The following is a 10519-nucleotide window of genomic DNA, read 5'->3' as shown; positions in this document are numbered from 1 at the left end:
TGTGATTGAACGTCTCACATTTTCAATGATTTACTTGGTAGAATACCTCCCCATCGCTTAGACTGAGCTTCCTTTCCAAAAATGCTTTTCCCGTCTTGGTCCTTTACAGGTACTTCAGGTTTCCCATATTTTCCAGCAAGTGTCCTTGTGGTATGGTAAAGGATTCGCATGTGCCCTCCTATCGCTGCTTCAGTGCTTCCTCTGCCTTCTCTGCTAGTCTGTTTATGAATTCCTCCTTGTCTTTTCTTATTGATTTCTTGACATCTTTAGCTGTTTTCCTGTACTGCACGTTTCTGTCCTTATATAATTTCACAATGAGGAGCGGAGGCTGTAGACAGTGGACACCTTTCCTGACTTTTGTCTGGTCTGTTGCCCCGGTGAAAGTGAAAGTACATCTTTTCATCTTATATTGCTTTTGTGAAAGTATGAAAGAGACTATGAAATCCCTTTGCTTTTCTAAGTTTTTAGAGTCCTACAAACAAGGTCATGGCGGGGGAGCCAGTAAAATGTTTGTCCTCTGTGTAGTGTTAAGATTGAGGGGAAGTTTAGCTTCAGATTCAGAGATGGTGGCACCTTCCCAATAGTACCAGTTCAAGCGGACTGGTGCCGGTAATGACACCGCCTACGGTGCGTGTAGGGTCGGAAACCTGTCCAGCCCTAGCTTTGGTGTTAAGAAATTCTTTATCAGCACAAGTTACGACGATGATTGGATGATGTAACTTGACTGTTTCCGTCATATTATTATATGACCGACTGAAGGGTCAAAACGTTGAGAACATGACAAGACGTACATCAACAGCAACTACCCATATAATTATATATTATCCTTCAGTCAAAGAATGCCAAACAGTATAAAAATTTATTTTTTTTAATTGGAAAAGTCTGTGGGGAGCTTTGATCAAATCTGGATCATCGGTAATACATAAAAGTAATAAATCTACATGTCGAAAAAAAATGCTTCCTACAGTCCTGCAGCGCAACTGGGCCACGCCAGCAAGTACTGACATCATTAAGGAACTTTGATCGAAAAGTAGTAGTCTTCACGGAAGCTGCCATGGCCACTGACGCAGTTAGCTCACGAAATGTGCTCATGCGTGGCGTCATTTTCGATTTGGCTCTTGATATCATCCGCCTCTTATTCTCATCGGAAATGTCTGCGTCACAGAGTGTACGTTAAGAGTCCTTTTTCTTTGTCTTTTTTTTTCTTTTTTCTTTGCTATGATTTTTTTAAATGTTTGAAGCATTTAAGCTCAGTAGACAAATCTAACTTTTACTCAACTGCCTCTCCACAAGTAAAAGTAGGTAAGCAGTTGTTGTTGTTTTTAGGGAAGTAGGGAAATGACTGCCGCTTGGACTCAAAACAAAGAAGCTATTTTAAAGAAAAGTAATCGTGGAAAGCAGGGAATGGACGACTGGGGTAAGAAAGAGAAGGGTAGATACGTTATGTTGTAGTGTGGTCTTAGGTCACTTAAACATACATGTCCTTGCATTTGTTTAGACAGATTGATAGAGTTATGAATGAATCTTGTTTTTTACGTCATGTAAAGGGACAATAATGAAGTAGGCCTCTGACCATTTTTTAGTCTACATGGATTATTGTACAGTATTTTATTTCACTGTACTGCTTCATACTCCAACACAAGTTTTACATAATATTGCCTTGTTAGTATGGATGTTTTCCGAAGTATGTCCTGCTCTTGAGGACTAATCGGCAATTGTTCGTCTGAGTCTGATATGTGTATTGCCTGTACCATATCGCACAAATACAATAATGTAGGCCCTACATGTACGGGCCAATACTGGAACACAGCTGTTCAAACCATTATCAGTCACACTGTTGCCAGAAGAAAAAAACGTAATCCCTGTGCTCATCTTCGCTATGTTACGATGGCGCTCATTTTCATGCTCTTTCTATGCACTAAGGGGATCCAAAGATAGTATTTACCGCAAGGTCTTCATGTTCAGGTTAGTCTCAGAAGTCCCTTTACTTTCTCTAAGAGTAAGACGCAACTTGAACTAAGTCCAGGCATGGTAGAACGCCACAAGATTGCTCAGGTGAAAGCGTAGGCCTATTTGGGAGTCATCGCCGATGCTCATCACCCATATCATGACAAGATGGGAATAACTACGCCCACGTCAACGTAGAGGGGCTGAATGGTTGAAAGAGGCAGCGACGACTTTGGTTAAATATGGTACTGTAAAATGCAAGACATCCGAAGGAGCAGCGAATGGGTCAGCGTCACCGACACACTTGGCCATACTCGGGTACCGTAGTGTAAACTTAGCTATTAGGCAGAGAATGTCGTGAGTGGCCAGAGGGGGCAGCCAATGCCGAGGTAGAGACGCTGATAGAGAACAACAGTGAACAGATGGATCAGTACAGCGTGGGGTCAAATCTGGATGGGCTTTCAGCGCCACTGTTTAATGGGGATCATGTACAGAGAGAGCAGACAGGGGCAACTAGTATAACCACGTTCAACATGTGCATGGATATGAAAGCCATCACAGATGGAGGCCTTAAACTGGATTTTAAGGCGACAGGGCATCAGTCTGGTCACTGACACGATGAGTACCATCGAAAAAGTGAAGAAGCGCATGATGATGTATGCAGTCTGGCGAGAGGCGATGCGAAGCAGCAGACTCACCACAAAGATTGTATGGATCTTCAGCCCTGGTCATTGAAGAGTTCGAGGCAATGAACGTGCTGATAAACTAGCCCGCCAGGTTGAGAATGGCGGCACCATTCAATTAGGCCTATAATATGTCCACCAACAGTCATAGCAGCACTTACAGCATGGTTCAATTACCACAGAAAAGATGAAGGCTCCATATCTCACACAATGTAAAGACTGAGGGGAGCTGGTTACTCAAGATGGCCGGGGAGAGGTACAGCAACCTGTGTGGAAAAACCAGAAAAATATCTAATAGCTGCTTATAACTGGCACGATCAGCAAACCGCATCCCTTCATTGATCTTCTGGAGAGGAGGGAGTAAGCAGCTATGACATTTTACCGCCTGCAATGATAGGCTCTCCGATTCTTTTCTCCAACTAAGTAAGCGGGCTAAGTAAAAACACATATGCAGCCAATACCATAAGCCAAGAAGCTACAATTTAAAAAAAAAGAAAATTACAAATTTTTGGCTTGTGAAATGTTATCAGCTGGCCGACGAAATATATAGTCCCATTATATTAGTAAAGTTAGAAAAGGGAAAAAGGTATATATTGATTCTGTAAGACGGAAGTATGATACCTACAATTGAAGAATGCAATAATTAATTAAGTAAATAGCAATTTTATTTGGCTAACGGTCCAAAAACACCAGAAAAGACGACGCCGACAATATAAACAAGGGTACAGCAACACTTTCCGGACAACCATTAGCGAGTCTCATAACATAAACTGCCTTGGTTGTTACCACTACGGGATTTTAAAATGCCCTGACGTTAGTGATCTCTCTATAAATGTATATATATCTATGACTCCCGATTGCAACCCACTTCTCTTTGCCATAACAACAAAGAAAGGTAACTCCTAATGTTCAATCAAAAAGTAGTTTCGTTTTCCATTTATAAATGATGAAGGCTGATGGATGACTATCAGGTAAATTCAGGTAATTTGAGATCAAAGAAGAGAGTGAGAACATAGTTAGGGAGGACTTCCGTAACGAGCGATCACTATGAGACAGAGCAGAATTGAGGGGTTAGGGTTAGGCCTCTTCTTTATTGTGTTTGATGGGGTGGTCGCTCGTTGTCGTTGAAGTCCTTCTTCTTTGGCCTTTGGTTGGTTGTAATAATGAGATCTAAACTGTCAGTCTGTGATTGAACGTCTCACATTTTCAATGATTTACTTGGTAGAATACCTCCTACACGAGATAATAAGAATATTACTTTATGACATGATAAAATAAACGTTGTTGTATGTTGTAGTTTCGTTCGTTATACGGGGTCCCCACTACAGCTGGATCGGGCAGATCGCCCGACTTGATCGCCTGAAACTGAAAACAAACATGTTTGTTTTTGAGCCGATCCCAGCCGTAGTGGGCACCCCGTATTAAATTCAAGAGTAGGGGGTTTCAGAGGGACCTGACCTAATAAGGGCAAGGGCATGCCCCCCTGAATTATAAATCCTAATTTGATGTTTTGCTATTAGTTTGCATCCCTGCTCTTTGTGTAGCCTATTTCAAATAGTATTTGGTCATCAAGACTTCTGGATTTCTTCTCTGGATGTAAACAAATGGATCGTGGACTTTAACGAATGGAACTACAAGATCACCCACCACCCTAGCCCTAACCCAACCCAAACCCTACTGCCTTAACCTTAGCCTCTACCCTAACACTCTATTCTTCTATACTGTATTTCATTTTCATAGTGGTCGCTCGTTACAGAATTCCTCCCTTTATTCTGACCATTCTAAGTTTATTTTCTATGGTTTATAAAAATGAGCATTTTCAGTTTGGTAAGGAATTAATTTTGAATTTCGCCTGGGTGGCAACGAAAGCCTACTCTTATTGATTTAGAACCACCGAAGACAATCTTTTTGTGATTTTTGTTTTGGTAAGTGTTTCAAGGCGCACTTGCAACTGCAATGAATGCGCAAGGGATAGATCTTTAACGTGCACAACTTGCACACGAGACTGAGATTTTTTACCCTTATCTGAGAAGGCCAGGTGTCAAATCTTACCTACCCTAAGTTCAGGGGTATGGCTGAAAAACAGCAGTTAGAAGGAGCCAAGGAGTAGCTGCAAAAAGGCAGCAGAAAGAATCAGGAGCCCAGAGGGGGCAGAAAGTGGAGACAAAAGCAGACGACAGAACATGGTTAGAGAGCAGGAAGAGGCAAAAGGAGAAAATTTTTTAGAGAAGAAGAGTTTCCGTTGCTGTCAGGTTTCGAACTTGGGAAATATCGAAGGAGAATTGTGAACACTGTACCTCTTGACCACAAGATTCCCCATTCTAATTCTTAAAAAAATATATATTATTCCGCGCAAGGCTTGCTTTGCAGAACTGCATTGACCTCTGCAGAAGAAGTAGGGCCTTTGTTGAAAATTCATAAAATTTGTAGGCCTGCAAAACAAATGGAATGATGTAATTTTAATGTAAATATGTAAAGATAGTGATGGTTGCAATTGATTTCCTATATACGACTATTTATGTGTTTGTTATCCCATCTTTGGAAATACGGTTGAACCCACCCTTTTAACGGAAACCTGTGTAAGATTGAAACCTGTCAAAGTGGAATCACCTCGCTCCCCGAGTGATAAATCACTCTATTATTTGCTGTATAAAACGTAAACCTGCCTAACGCCAATGAAAACAGATTTTTAAGAGAAATTCCTTCCTTTTGAACGATTTTTACCTGTCTAAGTCTAAGATCACAGAAAATGCTTTGCCTAATCAGCCCGTGATATATTTATCATAGCCCGTGGCTCTGAGCTGTTTGCGCTTGATAGCTTTTGTTACCGTGAGTATCTATAGAAGACCCATAGGCTGTGTGTATACAGATTTACATTGGTACACGCTATATAATGTGATGTTTATTAAACTGCAAGGTAGCACATTTTTACCATTGTTTCAATTCTCTAGATGTTGATGTGTGTAATTTTTGGAAACATGGCAATGGAAAGATAATGACCATTTTACTTTTCTCACAGGTCAAGACAAGAGAAATGTCTGAAAGCATATTAGTGGGGCAACTCAGTGAAATCATCAGAGTTGGTGGAAGAAAGCGGCTTACTGTTCGAGGCCGTGATATATTTATCATAGCCCGTGGCTCTGAGCTGTTTGCGCTTGATAGCTTTTGTTACCGTGAGTATCTATAGAAGACCCATAGGCTGTGTGTATACAGATTTACATTGGTACACGCTATATAATGTGATGTTTATTAAACTGCAAGGTAGCACATTTTTACCATTGTTTCAATTCTCTAGATGTTGATGTGTGTAATTTTTGGAAACATGGCAATGGAAAGATAATGACCATTTTACTTTTCTCACAGGTCAAGACAAGAGAAATGTCTGAAAGCATATTAGTGGGGCAACTCAGTGAAATCATCAGAGTTGGTGGAAGAAAGCGGCTTACTGTTCGAGGCCGTGATATATTTATCATAGCCCGTGGCTCTGAGCTGTTTGCGCTTGATAGCTTTTGTTACCGTGAGTATCTATAGAAGACCCATAGGCTGTGTGTATACAGATTTACATTGGTACACGCTATATAGTGTGCTTCACTGTATAATAATATAATGATACTGCTATCATTTACTTGTTCCATCTCTTCCAATTTCCAAGTAACCATTTGCAGCTGGGTGAGCTTGAGGAAAATGGGAACTGTAGGTATGTTATATCTTGAGGATATGTGGCCTTTAGTAACAAATGTATTCAAGTTACCCCTTAACAAGCTTTTTATGCTTTACAACTTGTTTCAGTGATTACTATATTTTTTTAAGAAAGTCATACAGCCAAAAAAATCCATCTCAGTTTGATTCATTATCCTTGTTATTGATGTCTTGAAAGGCTTGCACTTTTATTTTTATGAAGTAGATGTGCATCATAAGCATAGAAGACTGATTGCTAGGAGGTAAACTATTTTCATGCTTTCAAATAATATTTTCATACTTTTCACCATTAAAAATCATTAAAAAACAATTTCCTCTGGTGTGTTTGCAATTTTAACTAAGTGTAATAAATCTGTTTAACGATACCACTTTTTTCATTTAATAATAAGCTCTCAAATGATGGTTATATCATGATGATAGAATGATGCTTGTTCTGCTCTCTCATATTTGCCAGATGCTGGTGGTCCTCTGCACATGGGAGACATTGAGGTTTGTAATGAACTTTTAATTCCCAGTAATAATAATAATAATAATAATAATGTAGATCATTTCTATTCCACCCACTCCCGTATGAACACAGCTCTAGGCACTTCACATAAATGCAAGCACGAACAATATTCATGTACACACGCGCGCACACACAAACACATACACACACACACACACAAACACATACACACACTAAGGCACACATTACACGCACACATGTGCACACACATTCATGCCAAACACACACACACACATCTACTTGCTCATCACATGGGCACGCTTACACATTGTTACGAAATGAGCACATTTACAAATTCACATAATAAAATAATACAGTGGAGTCCACTTATAATGAGTCCTGAAATAGCGAGAAGTCTGTTATAAAGACATTATTCTAAAACCCCGATTTTTTCTCTTCTTTATCTTTGTAAATAAAATACTGCTATAGCGCAATCAGACAAACAAGCGAGTTGGTTAGAGCGGAATATAGCTGCTGCTGTGCACAGTGAATAGGTAAATTATACATTTATAATGTAAGACCTCGCCAGTTGAGAAACTTGTTGATGATCTAGCGAAACAAAGAATGGGAGAGCCCACATGTGTGTCAACAATGAAGGCCGGGGAGAATGAGCGGGAAGGGTGTGGCATGCACTGACAAGTAGAACGCATCGCGTGATAGGCCAGCCTAGTCTAGATTATCTAGGCCTACCATGCCTCTCACTTCTCCGATGCGGGGATGGAGAGGTCACAATGATGTGATGTATGGAGCGAATGTGTGACATGCGCAAGCAGACGGAACGCACCACAGGGTGTGATGAGGTGGGGGACAACACAGCGGACGAGTTAGTCAAGAGCGCTTTCTTTCTGATCGCCAATGCCAAGCTGTCAAAATCGCTAGCGCTAGAGAAAGAAACCTGATTCAATTTTTGATCAAGTATGACCTAGAGGTCATGTATAAAAAAAATCATCATCAGGGGAGTTAACAAAAAGAAATAAATAGAACACCCAACTCATAGATTAGGCCTACTTTATTATTTCTCTTGAATTTATTACTGGATCCCTTATGAGGAGAATCCTGCTATAACGGACATTTACCAGCAGTCCCCTCCCTCTTGTTACAACAGGATTCCACTGTATACGCAATGTAATTAGCAAAATACACAAATGGATACATTGTCGTTTACATAACATTGTACGGTACTGAACATGAATCTACTGACATAAAAATGATGTCATTAAATGTGTGTTTAAAGATATTTTAGATTTAGACTCAGATGTTTGTATGTCTCACGGGTAAGGAAAGAGAGTTCCAAACTGATGGAGCGAAGTGGGCAAACGATCTTTCCGCTTACCTTTTACCTCCTTTTCTAGGAACTCTTGAAAGATATTGATCCAGTTCAGTGGAACTCAGTTTCGGTTCAACGATCTCGGATTCAACGAAAACTTGGATTCAACTAAATGAGCTGGATTTCCCAATTTTTCTATTTATAAAAATCAATAAAATAACTTGGATTCAACGAAAACCTAAATGAGTAAGCTCGGATTCAACAAAGTCGCTTGCAGGGTGAACTGCTTCATGCGACCAATCAGCAGCCTCCTTTCATACCAACACAGGCGTTGTAATCACGCTCCCATGTCCTAGCGCGTGTTGGGGTCAGTAGTGCGGCCAGCACTCGTGTGACTGTGTGTGTGTGTGTCTGGGGGATTGAGGGGAGGGGGTACAAACAGTCCGGGTATGGAACTTCAGTAGAGAAACAAATGCGACACAGTTATTTTTTTCACCAGCTACTGATCAATATATTACAGTGATGAGCTAATCTTGACATAGATACAAAATGATTTGCGCGCTGGACTGTGGAATCAAACGTTGCTGTATGCTAGGCTCTACACAACAACGTAACTTGTTTAGTGAACAAAACGTTGTAAATGATAGCTGACACAAGCATGTATTTGAACAAATCGGCCCATATTGCAGTGTGTGCTTGGTGGAGTTTAGTGTATTTTCCTGGAATTTTCCAGCACTTCTTTGGTAGCAAAGAAATGAAAATGCCTCTCATTTGAAACCAAACTACTTTTAATTGAGAAAGTCGAATACGTTATACATTACTTGCTCGTTACCTGTAATTATCTACACAACAACCTCATATACTTGCCATAACGAACAGTCGGATTCAACAAAATTGAATGCCAGGCCCGACGACTTAGTTGAATCCAAGTTCCACCGGACATACGATTGGGAGTTTATAGATATAATCTACTTTCACTAAATGAGACCTCTCTTTAACAAAATTTGTAAAGCAATCAGAGTTCTGTTTGAAACACAAAATGGTGCTCTGATCCATAGAGGGTAATTGTACCAGGCTTGTTGGTTTTGTTCTTTCATACTCTAAGATGTCAGCAAAGAGGAGGCAGTGTTCCTGTAGCCGTTTTTGTGTGATGGGATTCTAAAATTGAAACCTTGAAATACTATTGGGGGGGGGGGGGACAACATGTTCATTTATTAACTGTCAGAACTAGTCATATTATTAGTGACTGTGATCTTAATCATCCAGTATTATGAATTTGCTCTTCAGGAAATGCCAGGATATACCTGTGTTGTCTGTCCATGGCACCGATACAAGATTACACTACGCTCTGGGGAAGGGCTCTACCATGTGAGTTTAAAGAAATTGACAACTGCTATTTTGTCAACAGTGCTAAAAGTGGCATCTGTGGCCTTGTGGTTAGGCTCTCAGACTGGCAATTTGCATTTTACGATACCACATGTGCATATTATACAGAGACAGATGTGTTTGAAACTCTAATTGTAAAAATGTCTTTTCTGGTTAGAAAAAATCAGAATTTAAGACAGGTTGTATCATTTTTTAACTCCATTGGATGAATGGAAGAGGAGGAGGAGAAGAAGAAGAAGAAGTAATCAAACAATTTCTGATTATATTATCCATTTTTATAGATTTAAGCGCGTCAAAAATTTATCCCTTCTTTGTTGGTTGATTTCACAGTCCATTGATCCCCACAACCTGTCCAAGCCTCCCGTGCTGTGTTCTAAAGGTGTCAAGCAGAGGACGCACCTAGTGACCTTAGAAGGGGATGATGTCTATGTGACCCTGTCCACAGGTGACCCTGCTCATACAAAATTGGAGTCTGATCAGTACAACTCTCCGGCCAGCTGACCACAGGAATTATATCTGTAATTTTTTTTAGATAGCCTACTCTGTATGAGACAAAATGCTATTTTTTGTGTCATATGTATTTTTTAGATTTGCTTTGGGCTTTGCTTTAAAAATGATTTAAGGATTTTCAAGTTTTTACTCCTGACTACCCAGTACGAATATCCAAAGTTCAAGAAAGCCCCTTGAGGTATTTGAACCGGCGTAGCGTCTTTTTTAGTCCAGTACAGTCATCATCATCATTGCCTTTCTCACCCTGCATCAGAATATGGGCCACAAACACTTTTCTCCTTTCCTTATCCTGGGCTAGCATCTTGATATTATTTCACGTCTTCCCACTTTCCAGTACAGTACCAAACAAGATAATCCTTCTTGATTACTTGATTCCAGAACTGTGATGTTTAATTTCCCTATGAAAATTACCCACCATAAGAAAAGCTTACTTTGTGCAGACCCTTGACAGGGGGCTCTCGTGGCCTAGAGGTTAAGGTGTTAGCTTCTCATTCAAAGGTCCCGGGTTCGAATCGGGGT

The 10519-nt window shown here is 40.3% G+C and overlaps 1 protein-coding gene across 1 annotated transcript; it reads left to right on the top strand.

Moving 5' to 3' along the window:
* Positions 1 to 5987: 5987 nt before the first annotated feature.
* On the top strand, positions 5988 to 10519 carry LOC101862186 (Rieske domain-containing protein). Its single transcript, XM_005098887.3, has 4 exons — positions 5988 to 6147; positions 6784 to 6818; positions 9392 to 9472; positions 9821 to 10519. The coding sequence occupies exons 1-4, from the start codon at positions 6009 to 6011 to the stop codon at positions 9989 to 9991; spliced, it is 426 nt and encodes a 141-aa protein (XP_005098944.1). The 5' UTR covers positions 5988 to 6008; the 3' UTR covers positions 9992 to 10519.

This window comes from Aplysia californica, unplaced genomic scaffold, assembly GCF_000002075.1.
Source record: "Aplysia californica isolate F4 #8 unplaced genomic scaffold, AplCal3.0 scaffold00196, whole genome shotgun sequence".
NCBI lineage: Eukaryota > Metazoa > Mollusca > Gastropoda > Aplysiida > Aplysiidae > Aplysia > Aplysia californica.
The sequence above is the reverse complement of the archived record's forward strand: the minus strand, read 5'-3'. Positions and strand labels throughout refer to the sequence as shown.